Raw genomic sequence first — 18,063 nt, 5'->3', positions numbered from 1 at the left:
TACACTATCCTGCTACTCACACTACCCCCTGCTACTCACACTACATTACCCTGCTACTCACACTACACTACCCTGATACTCACACTACACTACCCTGCTACTCACACTACACTACCCTGATACTCACACTACACTATCCTGATACTCACACTACACTATCCTGCTACTCACACTACACTACCCTGATACTCACACTACACTACCCTGCTACTCACACTACACTACCCTGCTACTCACACTACACTACCCTGCTACTCACACTACACTACCCTGATACTCACACTACACTACCCTGCTACTCACACTACACTACCCTGATACTCACACTACACTACCCTGCTACTCACACTACACTACCCTACTGCTCACACTACACTACCCTGCTACTCACACTACACTACCCTGCTACTCACACTACACTACCCTACTGCTCACACTACACTACCCTGCTACCGACACTACACTACCCTGCTGCTCACACTACACTACCCTGCTACCGACACTACACTACCCTGCTGCTCACACTACACTACCCTGCTACTCACACTACACTACCCTGCTACTCACACTACACTACCCTGCTGCTCACACTACACTACCCTGCTACCGACACTACACTACCCTGATACTCACACTACCCCCTGCTACTCACACTACACTACCCTGCTACTCACACTACACTACCCTGATACTCACACTACACTACCCTGCTACTCACACTACACTACCCTGATACTCACACTACACTACCCTGCTACTCACACTACACTACCCTACTGCTCACACTACACTACCCTGCTACTCACACTACACTACCCTGCTACTCACACTACACTACCCTACTGCTCACACTACACTACCCTGCTACCGACACTACACTACCCTGCTGCTCACACTACACTACCCTGCTACCGACACTACACTACCCTGCTGCTCACACTACACTACCCTGCTACTCACACTACACTACCCTGCTACTCACACTACACTACCCTGCTGCTCACACTACACTACCCTGCTACCGACACTACACTACCCTGCTGCTCACACACCTTCATCAGAAACAACAGAAACAGAAATATCTGCACTCTTAACTGACATAGTAAGACAATGATCAGATCAAAGATCTATTGTTTTCTGCAACACAATGCATACCACCTCTCTCCTTCCCCCTCTCTCCATGCCTTGTCTCTCCATACCACCTGTCCCCTTCTCCGTCTTCTCTCCTTCCCCCTCTCTCCATGCCTTGTCTCTCCATACCACCTGCCTCATTCTCCCTCTTCTCTCCTTCCCCCTCTCTCCATGCCTTGTCTCTCCATACCACCTGTCTCATTCTCCCTCTTCTCTCCTTCCCCCTCTCTCCATGCCTTGTCTCTCCATACCACCTGTCTCATTCTCCCTCTTTTCTCCTTCCCCCTCTCTCCATGCCTCGTCTCTCCATACCACCTGTCTCATTCTCCCTCTTCTCTCCTTCCCCCTCTCTCCATGCCTCTTCTCTCCTTCCCCCTCTCTCCATGCCCCCTGTCTCCATGTCTCCTCTCTCATTCTCTGCCTCTTTCTCTCTCACTCTCAAAAGCTCACACAGGCAGTGGATCTGTTGCTATAGAGAACAGCGAATGGATCTGTTGCTTTAGAGAACAGAGAATGGATCTGGTCTTACCTCGTAATGCTCTCGGGACTGAACGGACTTCAGCGAGCTGATCCAGTCCTCCATCTCTTTCCTGTTTTCTGCGCAGAGGATGAGCCTGCGGAACGGAGTGATCACCTGGATTGATAGAGAGACAGAGAGGGAAAATTAGTGTACTGTCCTCTCCTCTGCCTGCTCTGCCTCTGAGCCGATGGGAGATCTGCTCTCCGCCTTTAAAAGAGAACGAGCCCCCTCCCTCCCTCGCTCTCTTTCTCAGACCTCTCAAATATTTCCTCACTCTCTCCCTCATCACTTATTCACCCTCCCCTACCCACCCCTCTTCTCTCTCTCTCTCTCTCTCTCTCTGTCTGCCCCCTAACACTCCCTCTGTTTTGAGTATGATGTGAGGTGACAGGCTGAGCCTTGGTAAAGGCTGATAGCCCATCAACCCACTTCCTCCTCCTCTCTTCCTTCGCTCTGTCCCTCTCTCCGCGCTGAGGGAGGAAAGGAGAGCCTCCCAGGGGACACACAGACAGAAAGAGACAACCCTTTAGACACACCGACAGAAAGACATAACAGACAGAAAGACATGAGACAGAAAGACATGAGATAGAAAGACATAACAGACAGAAAGACATGAGACAGAAAGACATGAGACAGAAAGAAATGAGACAGAAAGACATGAGACAGAAAGACATGAGACAGAAAGACATGAGACAGAAAGACATAACAGACAGAAAGACATGAGACAGAAAGACATGAGACAGAAAGACATGAGACAGAAAGACATGAGACAGAAAGACATAACAGACAGAAAGACATGAGACAGAAAGACATGAGACAGAAAGACATGAGACAGAAAGACATGAGACAAAAAGACATGAGAAAGAAAGACATGAGACAGAAAGACATGAGACAGAAAGACAAAACAGACAGAAATACATGAGAAAGAAAGACATGAGACAGAAAGACATGAGACAGAAAGACAAAACAGACAGAAATACATGAGACAGAAAGACATGAGACAGAAAGACATGAGACAGAAAGACAAAACAGACAGAAATACATGAGAAAGAAAGACATGAGACAGAAACACATGAGACAGAAAGACAAAACAGACAGAAAGACATGAGACAGAAAGACATGAGACAGAAAGACAAAACAGACAGAAAGACATGAGACAGAAAGACATGAGACAGAAAGACATTAGACAGAAAGACAAAACAGACAGAAAGACATGAGACAGAAATACATGAGACAGAAAGACATGAGACAGAAAGACATGAGACAGAAAGACAAAACAGACAGAAAGACATGAGACAGAAATACATGAGACAGAAAGATATGAGACAGAAATGCATGACAGACAGAAAGACATGAGACAGAAAGACATGAGACAGAAAGACAAAACAGACAGAAAGACATGAGACAGAAAGACATGAGACAGAAAGATATGAAACAGAAAGACATGAGACAGAAAGACAAAACAGACAGAAAGACAAAACAGACAGAAATACATAACAGACAGAAAGACATGAGACAGAAAGACATGAGACAGAAAGACATGAGACAGAACGACATGAGACAGAAAGATATGAGACAAAGACATAACAGACAGAAAGACATAGCAGACAGAACGACATGAGACAGAAAGACATGAGACAAAGACATAACAGACAGAAAGACATAACAGACAGAAAGACATGAGACAAAGACATAACAGACACAAAGACATGAGACAGAAAGACATGACAGACAGAAAGAGACAAAACCCTTTCAGCATTCATCACTTCTTCTTCATTCTGGATTATCTCTCCTTACTCTTCTTGTCTTACCTTCCTTTCATGTTTACCCCTCTGCCTTCTTTCTTTCTCTCTCTCTCTTTTCTCCTCTCTTCATATTTCCCTTCCCTCTCCTCCTCTCTTCATCCTTCACCACCCCCCTCCCCTTCTCCTCTCTCTGTTGTTTTCTCAGGTAGTTAGAGTGGGTGTTAACATGGCTGACATTGATTCAGCATGGGGACACTCAAGGCTGTGGGTACACACAGCAACACACAGGAACACCTTCTAACAAAGCACACACACCAATTTAAATCCATTTTTCACACCCCTCCCTCCCTGTGCTTCTCATCGCTCCCTCCCTGTTCCACCCCTCCCTCCCTGTGCTTCTCATCGCTCCCTCCCTGATCCACCCCTCCTTCCCTGTGCTTCTCATCGCTCCCTCCCTGTTCCACCCCTCCCTCCCTGTGCTTCTCATCGCTCCGTCCCTGTTCCACCCCTCCTTCCCTGTGCTTCTCATCGCTCCCTCCCTGTTCCACCCCTCCTTCCCTGTGCTTCTCATCGCTCCCTCCCTGTTCCACCCCTCCCTCCCTGTGCTTCTCATCGCTCCGTCCCTGTTCCACCCCTCCTTCCCTGTGCTTCTCATCGCTCCCTCCCTGTTCCACCCCTCCTTCCCTGTGCTTCTCATCACTCCCTCCCTGTTCCACCCCTCCTTCCCTGTGCTTCTCATCACTCCATCCCTGTCCCACCACTCCTTCCCTGTGCTTCTCATCGCTCCCTCCCTGTTCTACCAATCCCTCCTTCCCAGTGCTTCTCATCGCTCCCTCCCTGTTCCACCCCTCCTTCCATGTGCTTCTCATCGCTCCCTCCCTGTTCCACCCCTCCTTCCCTGTGCTTCTCATCGCTACATCCCTGTCCCACCACTCCTTCCCTGTGCTTCTCATCACTCCCTCCCTGTTCTACCAATCCCTCCTTCCCTGTGCTTCTCATCACTCCCTCCCTGTTCCACCCCTCCCTCCCTGTGCTTCTCATCACTCCCTCCCTGTTCCAACCCTCCCTTCCATCTCAGCAGCTGTGTACAGGTCTGTCTGCCCTGTGGACCAGCAGCACATGAGGCTCTGAGCCTATTACCCGCTGTGGAAACATAGCCATTAGCTCACAGACAGCAGCCAGATACACACACGGCAGTGTGTGTGTGTGTGTGTGTGTGTGTGTGTGTGTGTGTGTGTGTGTGTGTGTGTGTGTGTGTGTGTGTGTGTGTGTGTGTGTGAATGCAGCATACGACACACACTCATATCACTGTATGAAGCAGATAAACCCCATCTGTTCAAACACAGTCTCCCACACACTATTGTACTGGTGCTGAATTTTCTGTATGAAGTCTACAGTAGCACCATTATCATATAATAAAGACTACCACTGATGCCGTTTGTCAGCCATATTGTCTTCTCCATTAGGATACATGGACAGATGCAGCTTCACTGGTTCAGTGCAGATGAAATCTCTTTTTGATGTGTTGTGACCAACGTGTTGTCGTAGATTTTGGGAGGGGTTTCGTATCATTTGATTTACACAACATGCCTACCACTTTGAAGATGCAAAATATTTGTTATTGTGAAACAAACAAGAAATAAGAACTTGAGCGTGCATAACTATTCGTCTCCTCCAAGTCAATACTTTGTAGAGCCCTCTTTTGCAGATATTACAGTTGCAAGTCTCTTGGGGTATGTCTCTATAAGCTTGGCACATCTAGCCACTGGGATTTTGCCCATTCTTCAATGCAAAACTGCTCCAGCTCCTTCAAGTTGGATGGGTTCCACTGGTGTACAGCAATCTTTAACCTCTTAGAGCTCTAGGGGCGCTATTTCATTTTTGGATAAAAAACGTTCCCGTTTTAAGCGCGATATTTTGTCACGAAAAGATGCTCGACTATGCATATTCTTGACAGTTTTGGAAAGAAAACACTCTGAAGTTTCAGAATCTGCAAAGATTTTGTCTGTAAGTGCCCCAGAACTCATTCTACAGGCGAAACCAAGATGATGCATCACCCAGGAATTAGCAGAATTTCTGAAGCTCTGTTTTCCATTCTCTCCTTATATGGCTGTGATTGCGCAAGGAATGAGCCTACACTTTCTGTCGTTCGCCCAAGGTCTTAGCAGCATTGTGACGTATTTGTAGGCATATCATTGGAAGATTGGCCATAAGAGACTACATTTTCCAGAGGTCCGCCCGGTGTCCTTTGTCTAAATTTGTGCGTAATCTTCAGGTGCGGGCATTTTCTCCTGGGATTCAGGAGAGAAAGCATTTTTCCAAGAACGATGTATCAATGAAGAGATATGTGAAAAACACCTTGAGGATTGATTCTAAACAACGTTTGCCATGTTTTCAGTCGATATTATGGAGTTAATTTGGAAAAAAGTTTGCGTTTTGAGGACTGAATTTATGGATTTTTTTTGGTAGCCAAATGTGATGTATAAAACGGAGCTATTTCTAATACACAAGGAATCTTTTTGGAAAAACTGAGCATCTGCTATCTAACTGAGAGTATCCTCATTGAAAACATCAGAAGTTCTTCAAAGGTAAATTATTTTATTTGAAGGCTTTTATGTTTTTGTTAATGTTGCGTGCTGGATGCTAACGCTAATGCTAACGCTAAATGCTAACACGAAATGCTAACTCTAGCTAGCTACTTTTACACAAATGATTGTTTTCCTATGGTTGAGAAGCATATTTTGAAAATCTGAGATGACAGTGTTGTTTACAAAAGGCTAAGCTTGAGAGATGGCATATTTATTTCATTTCATTTGCGATTTTCATAAATAGTTAACGTTGTGTTATGCTAATGAGCTTGCTGATAGATTTACACAATCCTGGATACAGGGGTTTTTTCATAGCTAAACGTGACGCAGAAAACGGAGCGATTTGTCCTAAACAAATAATCTTTCAGGAAAAACTGAACATTTGCTATCTGAGAGTCTCCTCATTGAAAACATCTGAAGTTCTTCAAAGGTAAATGATTTTTTTGAATGCTTTTCTGTTTTTTTGTGTAAATGTTGCCAGCTGAATGCTAATGCTAAATGCTACGTTAGCCATCAATACTGTTACACAAATGCTTGTTTTGCAATGGTTGAGAAGCATATTTTGAAAATCTGAGATGACAGTGTTGTTAACAAAAGGCTAAGCTTGAGAGCTAGCATATTTATTTCATTTCATTTGCGATTTTCATGAATAGTTAACGTTGCGTTATGGTAATGAGCTTGAGTCTGTATTCACGAACCCGGATCCGGGATGGGGAGATCAGAAAGGTTAAGTCATACCACAGATTCTCAATTGGATTGAGGTCTGGGCTTTGACTAGGCCATTCCGAGACATTTAATGTTTCCCCTTAAACCACTTGAGTGTTGCTTTAGCAGTATGCTTAGGGTGATTGTCCAGCTGGAAGGTGATCCTCCATCCCAGTCTCAAATTTCTGGAAGACTGAAACAGGTTTCCCTCAAGAATTTCCCTGTATTTAGCGCCATCCATCATTCCTTCAATTCTGACCAGTTTCCCAGTCCCTGCCGATGAAAAGCATCCCCACAGCATGATGCTGCCACCACCATGTTTCACCGTGGGGATGGTGTTCTCGGGGTGATGAGACGTCTTGGGTTTGCACCAGATATGGCGTTTTCCTTGATGGCCAAAAAGCTCAATTTTAGTCTCATCTGACCAGAGTACCTTCTTCCATATGTTTGGGGAGTCTTCCACATGTCTTTTGGCGAAAACCAAACATGATTACTTATTTTTTTCTGGCCACTCTTCTGTAAATCCCAGCTCTGTGGAGTGTACAGCTTAAAGTGGTCCTATGGACAGATAATCCAATCTCCTTTTTGGAGCATTGCAACTCCTTCAGGGTTATGGTTTGGTCTCTTTGTTTATCTCTCTGATTAATGCCCCCCTTGCCTGGTCTGTGAGTTTTTGTGGGAGGCCCTCTCTTGGCAGGTTTGTTGTGATGTCATATTCTTTCAGTTGTTTTGATAATGGATTTAATGGTGCTCCGTGGGATATTCCAAGTTTCTAATATATTCTTATAACCCAACCCTGATCTGTACTTCTCCACAACTTTGTCCCTGACCGGTTTGGAGAGCTCCTTGGTCTTCATAGTGCCGCTTGCTTGGTGGTCCCCCTTGCTTAGTGGTGTTGCAGACTCTGGGGCCTTTCAGAACAGGTGTATATATACTGAGATCATGTGACAGATCGCGTGACACTTAGATTACACACAGGTGGACTTTATTTAACTAATTATGTGACTTCTGAATATAATTGGTTGCACCAGATCTTATTTAGGGGCTTCATAGCAAAGGGGGTGATTTCATATGGACGCACGACTTTTCCGCTTTTTATTTTGTATAATCTTTTGAAACAAGTCATTTTTTAAATTTCACTTCACCAATTTGGAATATTTTGGTATGTCCATTACATGATAATGAAAATCAATTTAAATAACAGTAATGCAACAAAATAGGAAAAATGCCAAGGGAGGTGAATACTTTTGCAAGGCACTGTACAGAGGCCCTCTGCATGTCTGATAGATAAAACACACCTGCACACATCATAACGTCATTGCCCACTCTCTCTCTCTCTCTCTCTGTGTGTGTGTGTGTGTGTGTCACGCCCTGACCTAGAGATCCTTTTTATGTCTCTATTTGGTTTGGTCAGGGTGTAATTTTGGGGTGGGTATTCTATGTTATACTATTTGTATTTCTATGTTTTGGCCCGGGTAGGGTTCTCAATCAGGGACAGCTGTCTATCGTTGTCTCTGATTGAGAACCATACTTAGGCAGCCCTTTTCCCACCTGTCTTGGTGGGAACTTGACTTTGTTTATGACACACAGCCTTTAGCTTCACGGTTTGTTTTGTAGTGTTTATTGTTTTGTTCGGAATAATCAGATAATTTTTATCTGATTCTGGCCCAAACAAAAAGGAGACACCCATCCATTTCCCCTCCTCTGCCCCCTCACCCTCTACCACCCATACCACCTTCTACCTCGCCCTGCTCCATGTCTCCATGTCTAAGGCTGCGTTTACACAGGCAGCCCAATTCTAACCTTTTTTCCCCCACTAATTGGTCTTTTGACCAATCAGATCAGTTCCTTTTCCAATAATTAGGAAATATATACGAATTTGGCAGCCTGTGTGAACACAGTCGAATAGCTAATCATATTAGTATCCATCCTCTCCCTCGCTATGAAACTCAAGACAACTCCCAAACCATCCAAAGGAAAAAAACATTTAAAATGCACCACAACAACACAGCACAAGCCAGCCTCAGAGCAGGATGGCCAGCCTCAGAGCAGGATGGCCAGCCCCAGAGCAGGATAGCCAGCACCCAAGACCTCTGAAACTGAGTAGTGTATTATACATTATACAATAATGTACAGTATTATCCATGATCATACAATATTATTTGTTTCATGTTTATTTGTCAGGGACGATGTACACATGTTATACATTCTACCTTATATAGATGGACAACTAATTTTCCTCTCCAGTCCCCATAACAGTGTACATATTATTATTCATTATATTAGCCTAAGTGATTACTAAAGCTGGCAGTAGAGGGTTATAGTCTCAATGTTTATTCAGTAACTGTATTCTCTTGCTACGATTGCGTGTGTCCTTCCCGCTCGAGTCGAACCCCTTAGCTACAAATCACCTTGCTAAGGCTACAGTGACCTGATGCTGCAGGGTTACATGGTGTGTGTGTGTGTGTGTGTGTGTGTGTGTGTGTGTGTGTGTGTGTGTGTGTGTGTGTGTGTGTGTGTGTGTGTGTGTGTGCGTGCGTGCGTGCGTGCGTGCGTGCGTGCGTGCGTGCGTGCGTGCGTGCGTGCGTGCGTGCGTGCGTGCGTGCGTGCGTGCGTGCGTGCGTGCGTGCGTGCGTGCGTGCGTGCGTGCGTGCGGCTTCTGTCATCCATGATCCTACAGCGAGAACAACACTCCTCCGTATCAGACAGATGCAGCTACGGTAGCACTAGACCGGCCTGAGGCTGCACGGGGAAACTCAATGTTCTGGACTCTGCTGACCACTCTGTCTCCCATTCCATGTAACAGAATGCTGCCATGGGCGATGACATCCTCCCCTTTAATGTTAAATCGAGGTTACAGGTTCTACCAACAAAATATAATCTAACAATTTGGTACCTGGCATACCATGACACATTTTGTATTTTACATTAGTCAAATATAACATGTCTGTTACACATGTTGTGAAAGATTGCTGTTCATACAATGACATGTACTTACTGCCTTTTCGACCTGCTAGCTAGCCAGCAACATACCACCCTGCATCCCACTGCTGGCTTGCCTTTGAAGCTAAGCAGGGTTGATCCTGGTCAGTCCCTGAATGGGTGATCAGACACTGCTGGCTAATGGTGTTGAAAGGCCAGTAAGAGGCATTCTTTCCTGGCTAAATTTCCAATCTGGTCAACTAATCATCCCTAGCTTCCAATTGGCTCATTCATCCCTCCTCTCCTGTAACTATTCACCAGGTTATTGCTGTGAATGTGTTCTCAGTTTAACTTACCTGGTTAAAGGTAAGGTGAGACAGGTAGTCTCACAAACCACAAACAGTATTGAGGAATTTGGTTTGATGATGATGAATTTTCCTGTGTACCAAATACACTAGAGGGAGGTGTTCATTTGACTGTTACATGGAGCTGACAAGCTTCTCAAACACTGGCTGCTTGGACAGCTTCGGATATAAACTCAGCAAAAAAAGAACCGTCCCTTTTTCAGGACCCTGTCTTTCAAAGATAATTCGTAAAAATCCAAATAACTTCACAGATCCTCATTGTAAAGGGTTTAAAACCTTTCCCATGCTTGTTCAATGAACCATAAACAATTAATGAATATACATACACCTGTGGAACGGTCATTAAGACACTAACAGCTTAGAGGCCTTTCTACTCACTCTGAAAAACAACAAAAGAAAGATGCTCAGGGTCCCTGCTCATCTGTGTGAATGTGCTTTAGGCATGCTGCAAGGAGGCATGAGGAATGCAGATGTGGCCAGGTCAATAAATTGCAACGTCTGTACTGTGACAGACCTAATACAGAGCTACAGGGAGACAGGACGGACAGCTGATCGTCCTCGCATTGGCAGACCACTTGTAACAACACCTGCACAGGATCGGTACATCCGAACATCAAACCTGTGGGACAGGTACAGGATGACAACAACAACTGCCAGAGTTATACCAGGAAGGCCTGTTTGTCACGACTTCCAACGAAGGTGGCTCCTCTCCCTGTTCGGGCGGCGTTCGGTGGTCGTCGTCGCCGGCCTACTAGAAGGTGGCTCCTCTCCCTGTTCGGGCGGCGCTCGGTGGTTGTCGTCGCCGGCCTACTAGAAGGTGGCTCCTCTCCCTGTTCGGGCGGTGCTCGGTGGTCGTCGTCGCCGGCCTACTAGAAGGTTGCTCCTCTCCCTGTTCGGGCGGTGCTCGGTGGTTGTCGTCGCCGGTCTACTAGAAGGTGGCTCCTCTCCCTGTTCGGGCGGTGCTCGGTGGTTGTCGTCGCCGGCCTACTAGAAGGTGGCTCCTCTCCCTGTTCGGGCGGTGCTCGGTGGTAGTCATCGCCGGCCTACTAGAAGGTGGCTCCTCTCCCTGTTCGGGCGGTGCTCGGCGGTCGTCGTCGCCGGCCTACTAGAAGGTGGCTCCTCTCCCTGTTCGGGCGGTGCTCGGTGGTAGTCATCGCCGGCCTACTAGAAGGTGGCTCCTCTCCCTGTTCGGGCGGTGCTCGGTGGTCGTCGTCGCCGGCCTACTAGAAGGTGGCTCCTCTCCCTGTTCGGGGCGGTGCTCGGCGGTCGTCGTCGTCGCCGGCCTACTAGAAGGTGGCTCCTCTCCCTGTTCGGGCGGTGCTCGGTGGTAGTCGTCGCCGGCCTACTAGAAGGTGGCTCCTCTCCCTGTTCGGGCGGTGCTCGGCGGTCGTCGTCGCCGGCCTACTAGAAGGTGGCTCCTCTCCCTGTTCGGGCGGTGCTCGGCGGTCGTCGTCGCCGGCCTACTAGAAGGTGGCTCCTCTCTCTGTTCGGGCGGTGCTCGGCGGTCGTCGTCGCCGGTCTACTAGAAGGTGGCTCCTCTGCCTGTTCGGGCGGTGCCCGGCGGTCGTCGTCGCCGATCTACTAGCTGCCACCGATCCCTTTTCCTTTTCTTTTGGTTAAGTCTGTTTTGTGTCTCATCTGGTTTCACTTTGGTTAATTAGGGGGGGATTTAATTTGACACTTCCTTTGGGGTTTTGTGCGGGATTATTTTCATTGAACTGTCAGTGAGGTTGGGGTGCGTTTTATTTTGCTCTTGTTCTTTGAACTCGGTTCTCCTGCGCCTGACTCCGCACCCACATCTCATTGGGAAGATCTGACACTGTTGAAGGCAGGTCCTCACCAAAAATCACCGGCAACAATGTTTCCTATGGGCACAAACCCACCGTTGCTGGACCAGACAGGACTGGTAAAAAGTGCTCTTCACTGACAAGTCGCGGTTTTGTCTCACCAGGAGTGATGGTCGGATTTACGTTTATAATCCAAGGAATAAGCGATACACCGAGGCCTGTACTCTGAAGTGGGATCGATTTGGAGATGGAGGGTCCGTCATGCTCTGGGGCGGCGTGTCACAGCATCATCGGACTGAGCTTGTTGTCATTGCTGGCAATATCAACGCTGTGTGTTACAGGGAAGACATCCGCTTCCCTCATGTGATACCCTTGCTGCAGGCTCATCCGGACATGACCCTCCAGCATGACAATACCACCAGCCATACTGCTCGTTCTGTGCGTGATTTCCTGCAAGACAAGAATGTCAGTGTTCTGCCATGGCCAGTGAAGAGCCCGGATCTCAATCCCATTGAGCACGCCTGGGACCTGTTGGATCGGGGGGTGAGGGCTAGGGCCATTCCCCCCAGAAATGTCCGGGAACTTGCAAGTGCCTTGGTGGAAGAGTGGGGTAACATCTCACTGCAAGAACTGGCAAATCTGGTGCAGTCCATGAGGAGGAGATGCACTGCAGTACTTAATGCAGCTGGTGGCCACACCATATACTGACTGTTACTTTTGATTTTGACCCCCTATTAGTTCAGGGACACATTATTCTATTTCTGTTAGTGACATGTCTGTGGAACTTGTTCAGTTTATCTCAGATGTTGAATCTTGTTTTGTTCATACAAATATTTACACTTGTTAAGTTTGCTGAAAGTCAACGCAGTTGACAGTGAGAGGACGTTTCTTTTTTTGCTGAGTTTAGGTGCAAGTTAGTAGCTCTTGTGACGACCCTCCCCACTCTTTCTGCTGAATTCTTTGCTCTTGTTTTTCTTAATAGGATGTCGGTGGGCGGAGCCAGGAGGGTAGTCAGTGGAATGGGACACACCTGGGCTCGGGTGTGTCCTGGGATAAATACATCTTTCCCCAGTGCATCGAAGAGACTCTCTCCATGTCGTCACACTGTTGTTTTTGGTTGTGGCAATTTGAGGCTTTGTTTTGTGTTAATTTGTTTTGGCACCTCTCAACACCATCTATGAACACATCCACACACTTACACAACTGACTACACACACACACACACCATTGTACTTGTATATAGTTTACTTTGTTTAATAAATGTTTTATCTCCGTGTTGTCTTCCTCTATGTTATGGGCCATGAGACGGTTTGTGACAAGTGGGGTCTCATCTGGATCATAAGGTTGATTCCTAGACATTTTGGTGTATGATGGTTTAGTGCTAATTGGGATGCACTTTAGTTGGCATTCACTCCCTTGTCTTAAAAGTGTTAGGTATTGTGCCTTCGAGACGTATCTGTGATTTTTGGTTGTCTGGTGATGTCATCAAGCAGGTGCGTTGCCTGGAAAATTGTGGCAGTAGGCCTCATTCTAGTGGTAAGATAACTGGTAAGTGTATTTTGTTTGGGAGAAAATGTGGAGTTCGTGTTAAACTCTGTAGGTGTTTTTTTTTTTGGTACAGCTTTATTGAGTTGACTTTTTTTGGTAGGACCAGGGTTGTTTGCCTTTGTTTGTTTGGTAAACTTGCCACTGCTATTGATAGTTGGTTGTGTGCAACATTGGTTAGTTTCTTGCTCTCCTCGCTGTTGGGACATGGGTCCGAGGAGGTGAGTACAATCGACTGTGTACCTCAGTGGGACATTTGGTAATGTTATTGCCATTTGCTACCCTGAGATACAGCCTTTCTTTTCCCTTGTTAGGCTTACTGATGTGTTCCACTTTAATGTTGCAGTGTGTTTTGACTGGTAAAGCGCAGGAAGCATATTCAGCTCTTGGTGTAGTTGACAGTGTCAGTTATGAGAAGGTTAAAATGGCTGTGTTGTAGGTTTATGATTTATGGTTCCTGAGGCTTACCGCCAACGATTTAGAACTTTAGAAAGGGCTGACCAACAGACTCATGTTGAGTCTGCGTGAGAGTTCTCTTCACAGTTTAATCGCTGGGGTTCCACCTCTGCGGTTATGACTTTCCAGGGGCTATGTGATCTGATTATGCTAGAGCAATTTAAGGGCACAATCTCTGATTGAATAGCAACGTACATTAACGAACGCAAAGTGAAGACTGTCTCTGTCTCTGTGGTTTTGGTGGACGAGTATGTTTTGACTCAAAAAAGTGGCTTTGGAGATCCCTGCAGTGGGCAGAGTGAGTGGGGCCATTTGGAGAGATTTGGGCCTCGCCTACCGAGACACTCTGGTTCACGGGCAGAGCTTCATTGTGTGTGGTAAAGCTGACCTCAGTCAAGAGTGTCACTACTGTCAGGGTACAGATCATAAACGAATGTCCTGTTCTCAGAGCTAAGGGTAAATTCAGTACTTGCTCTAACGTTGAAACCTAAGCCTACAGCGTAAGCAGCGCCTGTCCAACATCACTTCACACCTGTCACACTGTCTCATGCCGAGGTGCATCTGAAAGTCCCAATTAAACCAGATTATTTACCTTTCATTACGGAGGTTTTGTTTCTCTGTTAGGAAGTAACGACCCAGTGCCTGTGATCATTTGTGTTAGTCTGTGTTAGCCTTCTCTGCTGAGACTGATTCTGGGAATAGTGTTCTAATTAGGGGAATTGGTTTGAACTCTCTGTCAGTTCCATTGTATAAACTGATGTTGTATTATGAACTGGTGAAAGGCGAGGTTGTGTTGGGGGTGCATCCATCGTTGCCTATTGAAGGTATCGACGTTATCCTTGGGAATAACTTCGCTGGTGAGCAAGTATGGCCTGTCCTGTCACCATCTCTAGTGGTTTCCACTAAGCCGTCATTTGTAGGGATTCCCAATGAGAACACGCAGCGTTTCCCCAGAGGTGTTCTCTGCATGAGCAGTGACGCGTTCCTTGAGCCGTGGCGACCTGGACCTGCGCCTGCTAACGATGTTACAAAGAAATCTGTCACTACTCTCCATTATCTGTGCCCAACTTCGATATAATCAAGGATCAACGGGCTGACACTCATTAGAAGAGTTGCGTAACCAAATTGTACCTGTGGAACAGTTGGGAGACGTCGTCCATGGTTATTTTCTCCAGGATGTTGTCTTGATGAAAAAGTGGGGGCCTCATAGTTGTTTTGAGGGGGAGGCTATTAATCAGGTTGTTGTGAGTTGGTGTTAACTTTCCACAACGATGTTGCTGGACATCTGGGTGTGAAAACCTACAATCGCATACTGACATTTATTTTGGCCTAGGTTAAAGAGGGATGTTATTAATAGTTTCATCCACCTGTCACACCAGTAAATTAACAGGTCAACTGAATCAAGCTATTAAGCCGTTACCACTTTCCTATTCTGATTGTTGAATGTGTTGGCCCTCTGCCTCGCTCTAAGAATGGTAGTAGTTATCTGTTCACTGTGATGTCAGACCACTAGGTTTCCTGCTGCCTATTCTCTCCGGTCTATCACAACTAAGTCTGTGCTAAAAGCTTTTACTCAGTTTCTTGCTGTTTTGAATCCCTAAGGTTAGTCAGAGTGACCAATGATCTAATTTCACCTCTAATCTGTTTGGTTAGGTTCTCCAACAGGTCCATATTAACACAATTTGGCTAGTGCCTATCACGCGCAGAGTCAAGGACCGCTGGGACATTTCCTTCTAACACTTAAGTCTTTGTTGAGAGCTTATTGTTCGGAGATGGATAAAGATTGGGAGGAGGGTTTGCCATGGTTACTGTTAGCCACCAGGGAGGTTTCACAGGAGAGCACAGGTTTCAGTCTAAATTAATTAGTGTTCGGACATAGTGTGTGTGTGTGGGCTTCTAGCGGTGCTCCAGGATGAATGGAAGTCTCCCAAGCCACCCTGTTATCTTGTGTGTGATTTCCGGCGAAGCCTGAATGCCGCTGGCGAGATGGCTAAAGAGAAGCTATCGTCTTCACCGAGGAGGAATATTTGATCGCCGAGCTGAGCCTCGTCACTTTAGTTCAGGTGACCAGGTTCTTGCTGTGCTGCCAATAATTGGTTCTCATTTTCAAGCCAAATTTCAAGGTCCATATACGGTTGTGCGCCAGTGCACTGAGCAAAACGATCTAGTTACCACTCCGGAACGGAGGAAAGCGCACCAACTGTGCCATGTCAATCTGCTACAACCCTATTACGCACGTTCCTCTGGGACCGTAGACCGTATGTCTGCATGGTGAGTAGGACGTCTCTGGTCCCGACGATTGCATACTGCAGGGTAGATTGAAAAATTCATAGTCACTGGATGTTTTGGATAGCCTTCTCGATCATCTACCTGCTGATATGTGAGACGAGTTAGTTGGTCTGATTCAGAGTTTTCCAGATTTGTTTTTTGATATACAGTTGTATGAAAAGGTTTGGGCACCCCTGACAATTTCCATGATTTCCATTTATAAATAATTGGGTGTTTGGATCAGCAATTTCATTTTGATCTATCAAATAACTGATGGACACAGTAATAGTAGTGTCAGGGGTGCCCAAACCTTTCAGTAGTGAAATTAGGTTTATTGGATTAACAGAAAATGTGCAATATGCGTCAAAACAAAATTAGACAGGTGCAAAAATTTGGGCACCCCAATAGAAAAATCACATCAATATTTAGTAGAGCCTCCTTTTGCTAAAATAACAGCCTCTAGATGCTTCCCATAGCCTCTAATGAGTGTCTGGATTCTGGATGAAGGTATTTTGGACCATTCCTCCTTACAAAACATCTCCAGTTCAATTAGGTTTGATTGTTGCCGAGCATGGACAGCCCGCTTCAAATCATCCCACAGATTCTCAATGATATTCAGGTCTGGGGACTGGGATGGCCATTCCAGAACATTGTACTTGTTCCTCTGCATAAATGCCCGGGTAGATTTTGAGCAGTGTTTTGGGTCGTTGTCTTGTTGAAATATCCAGCCCCGGCGTAACTTTGTGACTGATTGTTCAACATTATTCCCAAGAATCTGCTGATATTGAGTGGAATCCATGCGACCCTCAACTTTAACAAGATTCCCAGTACCGGCACTGGCCACACAGCCCCACAGTATGATGGAACCCCCACCAAATTCTACTGTGGGCAGCAAGTGTTTTTCTTGGAACGCTGTGTTCTTTTGCCACCATGCATAACATCCCTTGTTATGACCAAATAACTCAATCTTTGTTTTATCAGTCCACAGCACCTTATTCCAAAATGAAGCTGGCTTGTCCAAATGTGCGTTTGCATGCCTCAAGAGACTCTGTTTGTGGCGTGTGTGCAGAAAAGGCTTCTTCCGCATCACTCTCCCATTCAGCTTCTCCTTGTGCAAAGTGCGCTGAATTGTTGAACGATGCACAGTGACACCATCTGCAGCAAGATGATGTTGTAGGTCTTTGGAGGTGGTCTGTGGGCTGTTTTTGACCGTTCTCACCATCCTTCGCCTTTGCCTCTTCGATATTTTACTTGGCCAGCCACTTCTGGCCTTAACAAGAACTGTGCCTGTGGTCTTCCATTTCCTCACTATGTTCCTCACAGTGGACACTGACAGCTAAAATCTCTGCGATAGCTTTTTGTAGCCTTCCTCTAAACCATAATGTTGAACAATCTTTGTTTTCAGGTCATTTGAGAGTTGTTTTGAGGCCCCCATGTTGCCACTCTTCAGAGGAGAGTCAAAGAGAACAACAACTTGCAATTGGCCACCTTAAATGCCTTTTCTCATGATTGGATGCACTTGTCTATGAAGTTCAAGGCTTAATGAGCTCACCAAACCAATTGTGTGTTCCAATGAATCAGTGCTAAGTAGTTACAGGTATTCAAATCAACAGAATGACAAGGGTGCCCACATTTTTGCATAGCCTATTTTTCACACCTGATTTAATTTCATTCAACTTAATATTGCTACACTAAAAATCTTTGTCTGGACAATACCCCAGTACTCAGCTTTTATTAGAAAATGAATGGCATGCCACTGTGATCATTTTCTGTGAAGACAGAGTAAATTATTATGCAGCCTCAGAGGGGTGCCCAAACTTTTTCATACGACTGTACCTCCACGTATAAACTTAACAGAACACAATATTGACTTTGGGGATGCAGACCCCATCCATTAGCGGTTCAATAGAGTTTCTTGAGAGAAACTTTAGTCCTATTGATTGGTGTAACCCGTTTCTCATACGCGTTGTCACTGAGTGGATGCATGTTGTCCGCGTGACCGGCCACTGTTTCTTTTTGTGTATTTTCTAT

The 18,063-nt window shown here is 46.0% G+C and overlaps 1 protein-coding gene across 5 annotated transcripts in view; it reads right to left on the bottom strand.

The window, feature by feature from the left end:
- Positions 1-18,063, bottom strand: part of LOC110504796 (diacylglycerol kinase eta) — a 112,380-nt gene that overhangs the window by 59,259 nt on the left and 35,058 nt on the right. For 4 of the 5 annotated variants that reach the window (XM_036975215.1, XM_036975213.1, XM_036975216.1 and 1 more), the window contains one exon: positions 1,661-1,765. In XM_036975215.1, the coding sequence (XP_036831110.1) occupies positions 1,661-1,765 (105 nt within the window). Of the gene's footprint in view, positions 1-1,660; positions 1,781-18,063 lie in introns of those variants that run through there. The other variant, XM_036975217.1, reaches the window with a different exon arrangement.

The sequence above is a fragment of the Oncorhynchus mykiss genome, chromosome 3 (genome assembly GCF_013265735.2).
Source record: "Oncorhynchus mykiss isolate Arlee chromosome 3, USDA_OmykA_1.1, whole genome shotgun sequence".
Lineage (NCBI taxonomy): Eukaryota > Metazoa > Chordata > Actinopteri > Salmoniformes > Salmonidae > Oncorhynchus > Oncorhynchus mykiss.
The sequence above is the reverse complement of the archived record's forward strand: the minus strand, read 5'-3'. Positions and strand labels throughout refer to the sequence as shown.